General features: G+C 38.6%; 1 protein-coding gene across 20 annotated transcripts in view; it reads left to right on the top strand.

Annotated features, from left to right (window-relative positions):
• Positions 1-16,821, top strand: part of ptprk (protein tyrosine phosphatase receptor type K) — a 105,342-nt gene that overhangs the window by 2,608 nt on the left and 85,913 nt on the right. For all 20 annotated transcript variants that reach the window (XM_084952074.1, XM_084952073.1, XM_084952071.1 and 17 more), the window contains exon 2: positions 4,036-4,059. In XM_084952074.1, the coding sequence (XP_084808200.1) occupies positions 4,036-4,059 (24 nt within the window). The remainder of the gene's footprint in view (positions 1-4,035; positions 4,060-16,821) is intronic.

The raw sequence follows: 16,821 nt of genomic DNA, 5'->3' as shown, positions 1-16,821 counted from the left end.
ATAATTAATACAGCCATTATGCCTTGGCACTGAGAAAAAGCAATAATTATAAGACCAAAAGTTAGTAATGAAGGAAATGTGTGTTTGGGTGCTACACTCTTATCACTGACAAGGACAAGAAATATTAGTGGCAAGACTTTAAAACCATCCATTAAGCACTAAAGAAGTCATTTTCAGTCCGTGCTGAGATGCATTCTCACTAAATTTGTCTCCTTTCAGTTTTTTAATCTATTCTAGTTTCCCAATTAGAAAGTCAAACTGCAAGTTAAAGCATTTCTCTAAATCTGCCTGCCTCTTGCCTCTTCTTATCACTTTTTATACACAGTTTTGTTTTGGCTAATCACTTACAAAGTCAGTGTAATAAATCTGAACAAGCTGTCTTTACAAAGTCAGTAACCGAGTTTATGTTAATTTTACAACTTTCTAAATCTGTCTCCTCTCTGATCGAGTTGTGACACAGATTCTAGGCGTCTTTAATCTTAATGAAGTGAAATAATTGTTTTCCATCACTGTCTCCAGACGAATTAAAAGGCTGCCAGTGCCACTGAACACAGCATCTGAGCTGGTTTAATTAGAATTGTAAATTATTTTAGTATTTCGAACATTAGAACCAAGTTAGTTTAATTATAATTACTTTTCCGCCCCATTTAGGAGATGAAATAAAATTGTGTGTTTTAATAGAGAAAGGCAAAAGAAATGGAAGGACAGTGAGAAAGAGAAGAGGAGGGGGACAAATAAGAAACCATTGGTTTTTGGCCGTGGGCATCTCCTCCACTCAAGAGACTGTGAAAACGGCAGAAGGGAGTGTGTGTGTGTGTGTGTGTGTATGCGTGTGAATCACTGTGTGTGTCTGTCATGTCTCATGTATGTGTGTTTGTGTGTAGTGCAAACGTGTGTGTCAATTCATGTGTTTTGCTGTCGCTTACAGAGAAGGAGGGAGGCCGATGCTTTTAAGCCCTCCGGAGTACAGTGGTACAAAAGACGAGCATCTGAAATGTTTGCTTCTCATTTCGATTCATGTGAAAATGCCTCCTCATTCTACTCATGCCATGTAAAATGGCGCCAAATCAAAGGCTTTTTTATTTATTTCTCGTTAAAAGTAATGCCTCAGTCTGCAGTCCTTCAGATCCATCTTAATGTCTTCTCCTCAAATGAAACGTCCCTTTGCTTAGAGCCAATCTGTTTCTACGGATTTCAATTTAGTGATAGATTTTACAAAATCCATTGCTTTGAAAGTGGCTGGCTCATTTCTTCAGCTGTTTGGGGAGGAAGTCTGTAAAATGTAATTAATCTGCTGAGAGAATTCATTAGCTAATCCCTCATTAGACTGTGTGCGTGTGTGTGTGCGTGAGCATAAATGAGTTTGAGGGTTAAGTGTGTACAGTGGGTGAAAGTTTTGGGCACTTTTGCAAAATAAAATATAAAGAAATTCTTGTTTACATGAGTTTATGCAGACGTATTCAAGAGGATGTGACAGCGTGCAAAATAAACAGAGCGCTATTTGCACTGATAAATCGTGGCAGGTTTCTTTACTTTGAAATGACTCTCAGTGAAGCTCCCTTTCTGCTTTGGAAAGGTACGATGTTTTGATGTAAAAATTTGTTCTTCGTCAAGAACTGAAGTTTCACAAAATGCTGTACTTTACCTAAAACAAGTTGAAAATGTAACTGTACAGTTTAACAGTTTAAAATAACTATTATTACACAGGCAGAATCAAAATATATGAACAAAGTTGTTTTTGCCTTTTTTAATGCTCTGTATGTGGAAGTGCGGGGAATGTTTGTGTGTTTTGCACACTGATTGACTCATTGCTTCCCAAAAGAGGATGGTATTTGATTTCTTGTTTTGTTTTGTTTTGTTTTTTTAATGAGTATATTTTTCTTCTCTGATTCACTGTGACCAAAGGGGTATATAAACAGAGAGAGACTAGCAGCAAAGCAGCAACCGGAGACCATAAAATGCCAAAGAAATTCTGCAGCTTGTAGTGATGATGCAATAATGTCAAAGCGAAATAACTGCAAAGAGGGTGGATACTGAATTAGACTTTGCTCAACTTAAAACACGAAGAAGTGACTTTAAAAGGAAAGTTTGTATTTTTTGAAAATACAAACTTTTGACTGCAGACATGGGCTATATCAGTTATTATCTGTGGTGTTCATAATACAATAATAAGCAGATGAAAATAGAGCTGGAATGTAGACTGGTTACTGATTAGTGTTACTAACTTTCTACACTTCTTACCCATTTTTAGAACTTCATAACGCAAAACCCCCACCACTATGTCTGTTTAAGATGACAAATATATTCCCACACAATAATTTGTGACATAAACAGTTTGTATTGGCAAAAACTGTATATTTACATTGTATTGTATTGTATGACATGCTGGTCAGGTAGCATATCCTTGGATATGTTGCCAGTCTACTTTCCATTAACAGCTACTCAGCTGCTCAAGTTGATTTGACTCAACTCTGTTTCTGTCGTTTTCCATTACATTTGAGTAGCACCTCAATGTGGGAGGTGTTTTTATAGCAACGTGAACCAAAAGTTCACATTGTGACATTGAGACGATGGTACTCCTGCTGCTAAACCGATGGTAAATGTCTGCACTTTGTCCTTCGACCACGGCGGTGGTTTATAGCGATTTCCCTTGTTGCTGGGTCTCAAAAATGGCAGGTTTGTTGTAAAGGACTCAGCCTCGTGAGTCATCCAGCCACTCCGTGGCCAATCAGTGGCATGCAGTCTGTTGACGTCACTTTTTTGGCTTGATGTTTTTGGCATCAGGTACTACCACATAAAGGAAAACTCTGAAAACCGAGTTAAGTTGAGCTGAGCTGAGTAGGTACTACTGAAAAAGAGACTATAGAAAAGACAACCATTCATGATCACATTCACGCCACGGCCAATTTAGAATTGCCAATTCACCTAACACACGTGTTTTGGGGCTGTTGGAGTAAACTGGAGTACTCAGAGAAAACCTACAGTAAATTAAATAATGTCATGAAGAGGATTGAGTCTTAAATACTGGGTCGCGGTGGGTTTAAATCACCAATCAAGCAAAGAAAGCGAACCAAGAAAGTGATAGCGCTCCACTGGAAACCAAGACAGGCAGCACATTCAACACACATCCCAAATCCCTGAAACATCACATCCCTGATGAATGATGATGCTAGTCCTGTATCATCAATCTCTGCTCTGCCCTGTTTGGCTCTGGTCACAGCTGTTGGTACAAGGGGGCCTTGAAAAATGCTGCTGCCTGACACACACACACACACACACACACACATTCACTCACCCTTATACGCATGGCTGGCTAATGACAGATTAAGTAATCAACACTCACAGCTGATTAATTATATTACAGTGCATGCACAAGCACACACCCTTTGCCTCACACTCACACAGCCAGATGAGCAGCCTCAGCACCAGTTGTGCATTTTAGTGTGTAGTGATAATGATATATGCAACAGAGATATGACTCGTGTGTGCATGTGCATAAAGGAGTGAGAGATTGGTGCAAGTGGTAGCAGGTGAAGACAGTCTTAACTTTTGGAGTTCATGGGGATTAGTTGAATAAGCGGGTGAAGGCAGAGGTTGGGTGTGTTTTGGATAAAGTTTAAAGTTTGTGTGAACTTGTGTTAGTTCAGACTTGTTCTTTCCTTTGCATTTTTTAAACAGATTGCATTCAACTGTGTTATTAAGGTTACAAATCATTGTTGGAGTGTAGCTGCTTATATATGATTCCTGAAAGCATTGATTTTGTTGCTGCTGCTGTTGAACAGGGTGGATGCAAAGCTGAAGAAAGTCATGGGGCAATATTGGATTACTTCATTCTTGCTTTTCTTGAATATATATATTTTGTTTAGTTAGATAAAAGCAGAAGTTTATCCAGAATAGACCAGAAAAATGCGTAAAGTGAGAAAATTGCTGTCAGAACAACATGTAATGAAAATCTCTTTTGTGTTTGTGAACCTGTGCATGCTTTCCAACCTAATTCTGTGCTGTTATTCTCTGCTTTGCTTCTATTGGATCCAGCTCACATGGGGCGCGCTGAGAAGGGTGAGTTACGAGTCGCCAGCCGAGCTTCATCTTTCATGGTTTTAATGTTGTTGTAACTCCCCCATAGCTTCCACCTTAACGCAGGGTTCCCTTTTCATTGTGTAGACATTAGTTGTAGTGATGTTGCTTTGTTTTGTCATCCATTGTCATCCCATCTTTTAGCTACATTACTAATCATCCCATTTACTAATCATGGGCTAAGTGCTTGTCAATTATTTTAGCGTATTTAATCAAACTCACCTTGACATGGCAGTAGAGCTTTCTTTGGGTTTTTATTTTCCTGACCTTGATAAGCCAGCATTAAAGTACTGTAGTAATATTTAGACCTTCCTCAGTATGAACATGTTTGAAGAACTCTGAACCATTTGATTCAATGTCAGATAGTTTCAGTGTTTCATAAACCTTCAGCTCATGTCTAGTGTTATTTTGCTTGTTAAAAAATTTCTACAGTGACAATCCTGAATCGATTAAATATTTGAAGCACTCTTGTACTGGTATGCTGTCACCTGTCTTTGTGACTCTGCCAACCTGGTTGTCAGTTAATCTATGTGCCATTTGTCTCTGTGTCTCTCTTCCTGTGCTTGTCTGTCTGTGTAGCTAGACAGCTGTCGGGAGGTTTGAAGTTTCCAGGTGCTGTTTGTTTAGTTGAGCCTGCTTTTTAATAAAAGAGCTCTGAGTAACTTTGTTCCTTCAGTAGCTAAACACACTCTTCTCTTCTCTTCTCTTCTCTTCTCTTCTCTTCTCTTCTCTTCTCTTCTCTTCTCTTCTCTTCTCTTCTCTTCTCTTCTCTTCTCTCCTTAATAAGGGAGTTGTCCTTTGGTTGTGAAGGTTACAAGTTTGTAAGATATGCTACACACTCTTCACACTGCAGATAGGTAGATAGATCATTTTGTAGAGTGCCACTTTAATCAATCCCTGAAAACTAACGTAGGAATGCTATGTTCCAATGCAGACGTTATTCAGTATAAAAATAATAGAGACCAATCGGATGCCCAGTGGGGTAGAAATACTGTCAAATCATATTAAGGAGTACAAGTTTTTTAAAATGGTTTTGGCAGATTCTACATCTACTCTGGCAGAATTTTGTAGATTTCACTGAACTTAGGCCCCAAGTGAAGAATATTTGTTATAACGGATTAGTAAGCTGCTGGTTTATTGGAGGTGAGGTAATGGTTGTGTTGTCATAATAGTGTTAGCATTTAACATTTACGATAACTGTTTAATACTTTAATGTTGCTGAAATGGGAGCTTTACTGACCTCTCCTCTCAGGTGTCAGATGCTTTGCCAAGTTTTGATGTGCTGCTGTTCAGGTGTGCCTGTATGTTGCTGTGTGGGGTGAAGATAACATTGTTGGTATCAATACTCTTGCAAACAAGTGTCTAATCAATCGTAATTTTAGTATCAGACCCTTTTCAGGTTCCTCACTCGATTGTGCAAACATTAAATAAATACAATTTTTGGCACAAATAATAGAGAGTCTTGATTGTGAGACATGATGCTTTGTATTTGTTTTCACTTTTCAGGAATGTATTTATCCTCTAGCAACAAAACTGATTACATTAGAAATTAAATGCTTTTTTCTAATGTAATCTTTATTGTTGCTCACTTTAAACTTCCTGGCAACATGAAGGCAAAGTCTGCAGGCCTTAGGCTCGGATCATAGTTGTACTCTGTTATTATACTGTATTATATATTATATTATATTGTTAATGGTAGTAATAATTCAAAGTCAGAGTCCTTTGTAATATTATATTAAACATAGTCAAGCTTGTCATGGTTTCGTTTTGTGCTTTTCAGGGTCACTCCTGTATGAAGCACCTTTTCCCATTTCCCAGGAAGACTCATTTAAATTTTGGAGGTGGTTTTTGGCAAGGAAAGGGTCTTTGCAGAAAGTGCTGTTCATTAACTAACTCTTAATTATAAGTATATAGGTGGCACTGAAGTACAGTTATAAGGTTACAAACTGATTATGGCACGTTTCACTTTGGGGTGGAAACTTTACAGCAAATCTCCACTGTTCCTCTTGTCACAGTGACCAGTTCCCGCCTTTCATGTTCAGTAAATGTTTAATGATCCAGTCAACCCACAGAAGACTAAAATAGATGAGTCTGGGATTTCCCGATGACTCTCGGTTAAAGTGTAACCCATGGTCTTAATCTGGCACATTTTAAGTTCTCAACCTCTCTTACTTCTTAGTGTTAGTTTATACAGCAGTTAGTTATCTTCCCTAAAAAATGTAAAGTAGTTTTGTTATCTTTTATGCTTTATAAGAAAAACTTAAGCTATGTAAACAAAGTATATTTAATGAGACAGACTTTGCTTAAGGCCGCAGTTAACCTGTACTTTGAGTAGATGTGACAGCCCAACTTTGTGTGTGTTATGCATGATTATGCCAGCCTTCAGGTGGATGGGATAGCCAAAGGGCTCCTGTGTGTATGTGCCTGTGTAGCTCTGGGGCCTGGCAGAAGTGGTTTCTATTATTCCAGTTATGAAGACATCTGTCATGAATGCACACACAGGAACACACAAATGCCCACAAAAGTAGTCATAAGCCGTCAATGTGCAATATTCCATGTAAAGGCTTATTGCTTATCTGTGTGTATTATCTCTAGGTAAAATCCTACGGGATACTCTGCTACAATCACTTTAACAATATGTCCTAAAATTATTGAGATGTGTTTTCACTGTCCTCAAATTCATTTCCAATAATTCTCCTCCCTTCTGTAAGCTGATTTCAGATCGGAAGTTGGAGAAGGCTTTTGAGATATTTAAACCTTCCCTTACGTGTTTGTGTGTGAATCAATGGCTTACAGATAGACGACCAGTCCATTAAGATTATCATCTCCATCCCTGACCATGTATCTTCACATCCCCACACTGCCGCTCCTCTGTGTGAACAGAGATTTCAATCTTCCGGGAGATATTCCCGAGCTATCTTTTTCCTCCAAATAGTGGTACACAATGTTTTTTTCCCCTGTCAAATCTGTCTGTCTGCCACTCTAATCTGACGTTTAGTCTGTCTGTCTGCCTGCCAGCCTGTGTGTGTCTCTCCTTACTGCAGATGACTGTAGACACATGGTCAGCGTGACAGTGACTGCGTATACACATCATACAGTCAATCATGCTAACAGACAGACTGTGTGTGGGAGTCTGAAGACAGACATTTAAATGTTGAACATCTGTCTGTCTGTCAGTTTTCTAGCTGGGTCATCTTAGCCTTGTTTTTCAAAATATCGCCTGTGATAACGTGATATGCTAATATTTAGTCTTTACATATTTTACATACACCCGTTATCATTACTCTTTAAGGGAAATTATTCTAAAACTACTGTATATCATTTGTATAAGGAAAATCAAACTCTGCAATTAAGTGGGCGATAAGTAGGTGTCTCCCAACCCTTTAATGTTTGCAGTCATAATGCTTTCGCTATCTTGTTTAGAAAGATATTCTGCAGAAATCTGAGCCCAAGGGCAGACAAATTAAATTAAATAGAAATGATGAAACATTTAATTAAGCAATGAATAAATATCAAATGAAATGACAGAAAAATCTATTACGTTGTGGTTGTTTAAGCTTTTTAACAAGCTAAAATGACCAATTTTTACCATCTTAAAAGTGAGCGTTTGCTGATTTGTTTGCTTTGTAAATTGAATGTCTTTGGATTTTGCGAATGTTAGTTGCACTGCAAAGATGTTACCTAGTGATGGACATGTTTTTCCTAGCTTCTGACATGTAATACAGTAAATCTGTGGCTTTCATACCTTTTCACAACCCTGCTCTTCCATCAGACATGTCACATTTTGAAAGGACTTTTCATGAAGAGGGTGTATAAATATAGCAAGCGAAACCAATGTACTCATGGGTGCAGACTGGGTATCACTTGATGGATATCAGAATCAAAAAAAACAATCAATACATTCCCATCTCTAAAGATTTTAATTTGGGAACCTTTTTATTGTAATATACTTTTATAGTTGCCAGATTGCTCATGTTTCTGCCACTTGTTGCTGTGGCAGTGAGCATTGTCAGCACTGACTCTAGTAAAGTGTAACCACACTTTCGAATGTTTAATTCTCTCCACCATTGACACTAATAGCAGTGCCTCTGTGTATCTGCTGCACTGTTCTTCAACATATCAAAGAGAAAGCTGACCCTGCGTAATGCAACCTCCATTGCGAAGAGCAGAACTGAAATGTTGGAGCTTTTCTGTACTTTGGTCTTTCACAATTTAGCACCGGGTTCTGTTACAGTACCCATAAAATCAACCATAATGAAGGCTTCACTAAACTGTGCTCTTCACAAAAATCTTCTATGAGCAATTACAACTTAAATGCATACTTTTCAGGGATTAGAATCTGTAAACATAGCGCTGTGTTAGTGTCGTATATCAAAATTAAGCTATGCAGCAACTCCAACAGCTATAACTGAGAGGAGCCAGGCTACCTGCTGAGTTTCAACCTCCTAAAGGCCAACCTTTTGAGATTTATATGTATGCATTCATGAAACTAAACAATAGTTTTTCCACGGTTTCCATATATTGCAGGCTTAAAACATCCATTGAGACCGTTACTCCCCCAGGCATTTGTTAGTGTTTGAGCACAAGTGAGCAGCACCGATTCATCTGCTGCAACCTCTGATCATGGGTTCTGCTGATTTGATTACAGAACTTTACCTCTCAGAACAAATAATGTGGCCTTTCACTGGAAGTGATAAAAAAGAAAAGGTAGTGCAGTGAAATTCCCAACGGACAGCTTCAGAGCAACACAAAATGAAGAGCTCCAAAATAGGACATGCAAGGTCTTCATTGGGAGGATGCCCTGAAAGTCTTATTTAAGCTGATGTTCCCTCACATACACATATGCACACTCCCCTGCGATGCGGATACTATGCAGACTCCACCATGTCTGGTGAAGTCAGAACAAACTCAGTCAGTTTAGTCAAATAAGCTCTCTCGCCTGTTCTCACGGAGCATTTCCAAGTAAGCCTCTATCCGTAAACTCTATCCTAAAGCTTCATTTACCTCCCTACCCCCTTTGGAATTTATGGCCTACTAACCTAAACAGAGTAACACAACGTTTATCAAACCCTACCCCCTCTCTGCCCCCCCCCCCCCCCCCCCCCCCCGACACACATACACACACACACTTTCTTTCCCTACCCCTGACTTCTAATCTAATGCCCCCTTCTTTTCCCCCCTCTCTCCCATCTCTCCTCCCCCCTGTTTCTCCAGTTCCCATGTTTCCCCCATAACAAGAGAAAGGGTGGGATTTCCAAATCCAGACCGAATGGTGTTGTATTACATGGGATAAAGTGTGTGGATTCTATTTAAGATGGAAATTTCAGTTGTTATGTAGTTATCCTTACTTAAACACTCGAACAATACTGGACTGATTGGAAAATAAAGGTAAAATGATATTTTTGGAGTCAGTTTAAAGCGAATTAAGTGATTTTTGTATCAAAAATGCTGTTTCAACATTTCACTTCACTTGTCAACATTGTCTTAAAAACTCCACACATAGTTAAAATCACTTACACCTGTCAAGAAATAGTTAAAAAAGGCCCGTGTTTTGCATATTCATCTTTATATTGATTTTCCCGAACATTAAAGGCACAAGCATGTTTCATTTCTCACCATATAAAGCAGCAAAAACAGAAAAAACCCCAGTCTAGGCTAAATGGGAGCTCATTTGTCTGATAGACAGCTAAGTTAAGATCATTTGTGCAATGAAAAAAGAATGAACTGGCAAATGCATTTTCTCTCCTCTCTCCTGTTCTATGTAACATATACAGACTTGTAAATGTTTTCTTTTCAGCTTTTAGCTAAAAACCCCAAACAGCAACTTTGCACACACTTTGTCAGTTCATATTGCCGATGTATAAGATGTATTTATGGTTTTATCTGATGGCTCAAAAGGTGAAGTACAGATTCTTCTTTACAGTGTTATGCTGCCACGAAACATTCTCAAGGTCTCTCTCTCTCCTTCTTTTTCTGTGTCTCACTATCTCTCTCACCCACTTTCTGGAATGCTTTTGTTAGTGTTTTCTCTCCTCTCTGTTTTCAGTTCAGCCAGATTTACTCTGACTCAAGCTCACACACACACACACACACACACACACACACACACACACACACACACACACACACACACACACACACTCTAAATATAAGTCCTTGTAGAAGAAACTGTCCGTTTGTATTAAGTGGCTAGGTTAACTGTCACTATGTCTGTGTTGGGCCAAAGGTAAATAAAGTGTGTGTGTGTGTGTGTATGAAACTTGTGTGTGTCCGTTGTGTGTGTGTGTGTGTGTGTGTGTGTGTGTGTGTGTGTGTGTGTGTGTGTGTGTGTGTGTGTGTGTGTGTGAGCTAAGCGAGCTGTCTTGTTGGAGTAACGGTTAGCAGATACAGAGCTACCTCCCCATGACATAAACTGTCTCTTACACTCAACCTCAGGGACGCAGACACACACACACATGCGCACATGCACACAATGGTATGTTAACACACAGCATTGCTTTGTCTTGTAGGGTTAGTTCCTCACTACAAAGTGAAGCTAAGTGCAGGTTTGATACAGAACTACAGCTGTCTGTGCACGATCATTTGTGTATGCTGATGTTTTGCGGTTTACGTGGATTTGTTGAATAAAAAACTCGTGACTTTCTTTACGTTGTGTGCTCGGCATTCATCAGTTGGATACAGTACTTGACACCCTTGTTTATTTTTAACATGTTTTCCCTGAGATTCCATGTAGTCTTTGTGGATTTGTTTTCTTTCTGTTCAACTTCATTCAAGTTCATGCAAGGGACAAAGTCAACAAAATTAATCATTTTTGTGGAGCTGATTGAGTTTGTGCATATTTGATTGTTGGCCAAAAAAACACTCGTGTTGCTTTTTTCTTTTTACATACTTCTCTACAAAGTGTGACATACAAACTCGTGCTCAAAATGCAGTGATTATACATTTTTGCAGTCATTTTTAAGCAGTTTCATTGGCTAGGAGGCTGATCTGAAACAAACACACATTCTTTATAGAGAATGTGTGTAACTGGCTGAAATCTAATCAGCTGAAGCAGAAGAGGGTCAGTCCTTCTTTGTGGTTGTCAGAGAAAAAAAACATTTTAAAAGAGTATTTTGGGCAGAGTTCTTTCAAACTGGATTTTTTCAGGTTTAGGATGTGACTGTGCAGGAACTGTGGCAGGTTTGCCTTTGAACAAAGAGCTTAACCTCACTGATTGTGGCACTGCTGCAGGGGTCAAGAGTAAAAAGCATACTTAAAGTGGGACAACTCCTCCGTGTGCTGCTGTGTGAATGTAGTCTTACTACAGAACTACATGTCTGCTAAATGCAGCTGTTCCCTGGACAAATAAAGGTTAAAGTCAAGAAATGAGCTCACTCTGCCTCTGTGCCTCTTCTTCTAATGTTTGCTCTCTATCACACACCGTCACACAGTTACATGCACACACACACACACACACGCTCCAAAGCCTCACATACCTCTGGACGCAGTGAGAGAGCGAGTCAGCCACATGTGGTTTCGGTTAGCCGCACTTTCCACTCACGCTGGCCCCAAACTAACCACTTCTACTTTACCATGGTCAAGTACATGTGTATATCTCCCATTTAGTCTATACGGCTGTATGAATGCTTGTAAATCTGCCTGTCTGTACATGTCTCTATGTTCAGTGTGTGTATGTGTATATGTCCTAGCCTGAGGCAGAGTCGAGTAAAGCAGTGAATCAAGGTTAGTGGTCCAGAGAGAGCAAGAGAAACTAAAAGAGGGGAGAGCGACTTTAATCGTAGCAGCAGAAGTGTGAGAAGGAATGAAACAGAAGAAGCATGACTGCAGGTCATAGTGAATACACTTCTGGCTGCGTATGTAAACTTAACATGATTATTTAATCCTAAACAGTGTCGTTGAGCTGTTGACGTTAAAGCTTATCGATGTGTGGACTTAATAAAGCGGGTCATGGCACGGATTTCACTTTATGTAGGCTTATAACGAAATAATCTGCTCTTAAAGGATCTGTCTTTTATTGCTAATATCAGACTGGAACCTGCTTTACAGTATTTGTCCAGTGGGATGTTGTTTTCACACATAACAGATCCAATTTAATTCTCTTGTACTCCACCACAAAGAAATGCTTAAATGTCAGACCAATTTTCATTACAAAAGTCTCTTTTTTATGAATTTATGAATACTTGAGATTTTCTTGAGTGTTTCTAGGTTATACGTGCATTTGTAATATCAGTGGACGATTTTACGTTCTTTGCATGAATATGTTCATGACTTAACTCACGGATATAGATAGGCTGAATGTTTAGTATATTAAATTGCCATCTTATGTGATACTGTACAGTTGTTGGAGAGCTGTAGTTGTATCAGCAGCTCTTATATAATCAGTAAAGTCTACATGTCTTTTTGTTCTTTGTTGTGTTCTTGCACTTCAAAGATGCTGGATTCCATTTAAGCTCAACTGAAGTTCAAATAGACAAAGCACAGTCATGTTTTGCTTTTTAAAAAAGTTACTGACTGTAAGTTACTCAATTGTTGTAGATTGTAAGAGATTTTTTTAGACCTTTTGATGCCTTTTGTCTTTAGTGTTTGAACACAAAAGCACGTGTGAAGTGCAGTATGAATCGCAATACGATTGCTTGATTTAACACAAAGATATAGAACGTTTATTGAATTAGATTTAGTATGAACTGCAAATCTGCAATAGTTTAATTAAAATGTTACATTATATATCTTAAACCCATAAACCTTAGTGAGTCAGGCATAGACTCATGTTGTGCGGCAACACGCACACACACAACTTGTAATTTGAGTTTAAATCCCAGAGGCATATTTTAGGTAATTATGTTATACTCATTTAAAAATGTGTATAAAATCAAATATTTCTAATTTGATCCATCGAGATTTTAATGCTTCATAATCATGGCTATACGCTCATATCTATATGTGAAGACGTTAAGCATATCCTTCGCAAAATATTTGGCCTGTTTTTCATATTTGTGGGATGATTTTACACCAGAGATGGGTATTCAGCATGTAAAGTGTACCGCACAGTACTCATCTTCTCCATGCATTCCTGAGATTATGACTCACATTAATCATATTGCCCGTTTTTCCCAGAGTAAAATCTGAAAAACAGTCTGATGTTGCCTGCAACCAACGCACCACAGAACAGTGCAGAAACTCCACCTACATGTGAGAACAAATTAGAAGCTCTTTCTAAATGACACTGTGAACAAAGAGTGGGCTCAACAGTAGGCTATGTTTTGTCTTTCGTTAACTGTGGCTGTTATGACAAGTGCTCTCCTCCGAGAACTGTAAATCATTTTTCTTGGCTGCTGTGATACCAGATTGTATTAATTCAGTGAAATGACGCAGCTTAACATATCTTGAAAATATAATACCATTTTCCTTTATTTTAGAAAGCTCTCATTATTTGGAGCCCTGAAAATCTGCTGGCTTGTATTGTTAGACATCGTCCACGAGTGTAAGAGATAAAATGAAAGAATGAATGAATTCATTAAAAGATCTAACCGTGAACTGTGGTACTTCATTTTGAGTTTTCATGCACTGAATTGGAGCGCCTTAAAATCACGAGACCTGTAAATACAAATTGAATACCATGATGAGGTCCCTCCTGAATGTCACCACTATAAACCATGGCTGCATTGCTGCCGGTCTGTTTTTTCCATGGCTGTTAACTTTTGCAAAGTTCCAATTTGTTACCATTTTACAGTTTGCTGGGAAGTAACAGATGCTTAAGGACCGGTATACCTTGCAGATATACAGAGATCTGTTTTTGAATTTGGCAAAAAGAGAAAAGAAAAGAGCAGATTGGTGTGACAGATTATAATGATGATAAAAGCTGTTTAGATACACGTTACAGGCCCCGACCTGTGACACAGACTTGGGTTATAATCCTTCATGAAATGGAAAAGAAAGAAATGGGAGTACATGATACAGAAGAGAGTGGCCGGAGAAAAGTGTGTGGGAGAAGGAGCAAAAGCTGTTTGAAGTATGATAAGCAACTACACACGAGCGGAGCAGACCAGAGCAGACTGACACAACAAACACTTGCAGCTGCACTCTTTCATACCTCCTCCGTATCTGCTGATAACAGGAGAGAGAGACCAGCGAAGAGAGAGAAAGTTATGCTGGCTTGATAAGATGCAATTCTGTATGTAGGATTTTCTTTGTCCGGGCTTGTTCTGCAATGCAACTTCTGTCTGCGACCTGTTTGGGTTCGATACTCACTGCATCCCTTTGGAAAAGGGAACAGAATGCACTGACCTGCTTTCTCATTTACTGCAGGAGTTAGGTTTCTCTTTGACCAGCACAAAGTGGACAAGTACAAGTTGTTAACCCATTTTCTCACAGATGGAGGCAGAGCCTTGAGAGTTGGCCTCTGTTCCTCTTTCATGTGTGTCTTTGTCTATCTGTGTGTATTTACTTTTCTAACTGGCTGGATTACTGTGCAATACTGTGATTGGTAGGTTTCTGCTCTGAAATCAGCCTGTTTATCTTTCAGGAGGCCTGGTTTTGGCTGTAGCTGTTTCGATTTAACCAGGCCGATAGAGAGGAAGGCAGACTAGATAAAGTAGTCTAAGACTGTGTTTAAACGTGGATTTAGATGTCTGGATTTAGGATTTAGTGGAACAAGTGGAAAGTGCTAAATGTAAAAAAAGAAAAGAAAATATGTCTTTAAAGCAGGACATGGTGGCCTTTTCCTGTTTTGTTCTGCACCCTTTTACAAATGTCAACAGCTGAAACAGCCTGTAAATGGAACATTCAGTATTACTTGCTATGCATTTATAAATAAATCTAGAGCTTGACTGATGACCAACTTCTGGTTAGTCAGCTTGAAGCACAAATATACACAGGTAAAAACAGCCTCTGTCACACCTGCACCTCCGATAGTCCAATTCACATATTAAAATCAAGTGCAAAAATGATGTTTAATAACTATGCTACAGAGAGATCTGGGGAAGTGCACATTGTGTGTGTTTAAAGTCCTCTAAGTAAAGACTAGATTATTTGCATCTATTTAAGCAACTGGACATCCATTACTTGTAAAAAATATCTATGTAAAAAATTCTGTTCCAAGGTTTGTTGGTCGATATTTGTGATGCGTGATTTACAGGTTATATTATTAATGTTTTGATCAAGCGTCAGATTAGATTTTTTTTTTAGCAGTGACCCATTATCTGTTTTAATCTTCTCTCTAAATGGGTCATATTTTCTCAAAGTCAACAAGTAATTTGTTACTCATGTAAACAAGTAACAATTAACTTTATGTAAGCACTTGTCTGAGTGGAGAAACACATTTTAATTTAATAAAGTTCACCTGATAAGCAAATACAGTGTGACTCAGACAGTGCAACACCTACCCAATGTCAATTTTTCTATTAAAAGTCATCTTACTGAAGCAAGTGTACATACAGCTACAGTGCATTTGTAGAATTGCCCAGCATTAGACTTTATACCAATAAAATTATTGTTTTGACTCATATATTGTGCAGTTGTTCAAAGATTTAATACATTATTCAATTATACCTGAAACGGCTAGAAATTAAGGAGAAAACATACAGTGTAACTTCAACCTGAATTTAAATTGACATCTTTTCCTTTTAAGCCAGAAAAAAAGGCCTCTCCCTTAAGTGCTTTTATATTTTTGGTCTCTCCTGTCACGTTTCCAGCAGTATTAAAAGCAACTTGCAGAGACACCGACAGCCTTTAGATGTGTAATCAGTCAATATGAAAAAGAAATTAATATATCCTCCTACTCATTTTTGTTGCATCTCATGACTTTCTCCTCGTCCTGTCTGCCGTCTCTTTTCCTCTATGTTCCGTTGCTCATTACGCTGATCAGTCAACTTTCACTGACACACACTAGTCACACCTCATTACTGACTGTACACACACACACACACACACACACACACGCACACACACACACACACACACACACACACAGTTTTCAGTCAGTGAACTTGCATCACTGCTTAATGTGGTGAGGATGAATTCAGCACTCACTGCTATTACTGTGTGTAAGGGGTGAACAATTGCCTGAAACATGATTTTAATGTTGTTTAGCTAATGGGACTGTAAAGTATTAGTCACTTTTAAGAGAGTAAAGAGAGATCAAGGATAAAAAGTACTCTGCCCATCATTTTAAAATGAGTGTTTTCATTTCATGCAACTCCTGGTTAATTACATTTCACTGGCTTTATCTGAAGATGTTAAAAACTATTTAAAAAAATCCTAAAAATAAAATAAAACAAAAAAAATCTTGACCAACTACAATGTTGAAATACTTCTTAGACTCCAGTCACCCAGGCCTAGAGATCCTGGCAGTCAAGCACTAAGAAAACACATGCATTTCCTTAGTGGTTGCTAGCAGCCATCATGTGAAATTGTTTGCAATGGGGTATACAGTTCTGAACCAAAAACCTCCATTGCCTCCATAGATGCTAATTGGTCACTGATGTTGCCCATAGTTTGCACTGGAATATGTCAACTTGTATGAAAACACTCACACAATCCTTGCCAAGTGATAGTGAAACTTGAAAAAGTGCAAAGCAAATCAAAAATGGTTGCCTACAAAGTACATAGTTGCTGCAACCAACATGATTTATCCTCCATGCTCATTTCTTCAATGCAAATTATGGGTGACTGTGCCACTCTTCTGCTGATCAAAGCAGCTTCAAGGAGGTTTTTGGTGCAGCACCCTCTTTGTGACTGATATAACTC

The sequence above is a fragment of the Perissodus microlepis genome, chromosome 15 (assembly GCF_051167445.1).
Source record: "Perissodus microlepis isolate ML-2025 ecotype Zambia chromosome 15, ASM5116744v1, whole genome shotgun sequence".
Taxonomy (NCBI): domain Eukaryota; kingdom Metazoa; phylum Chordata; class Actinopteri; order Cichliformes; family Cichlidae; genus Perissodus; species Perissodus microlepis.
Note: the sequence above shows the minus strand (reverse complement) of the source record. Positions and strands in the feature narration are given on the sequence as shown.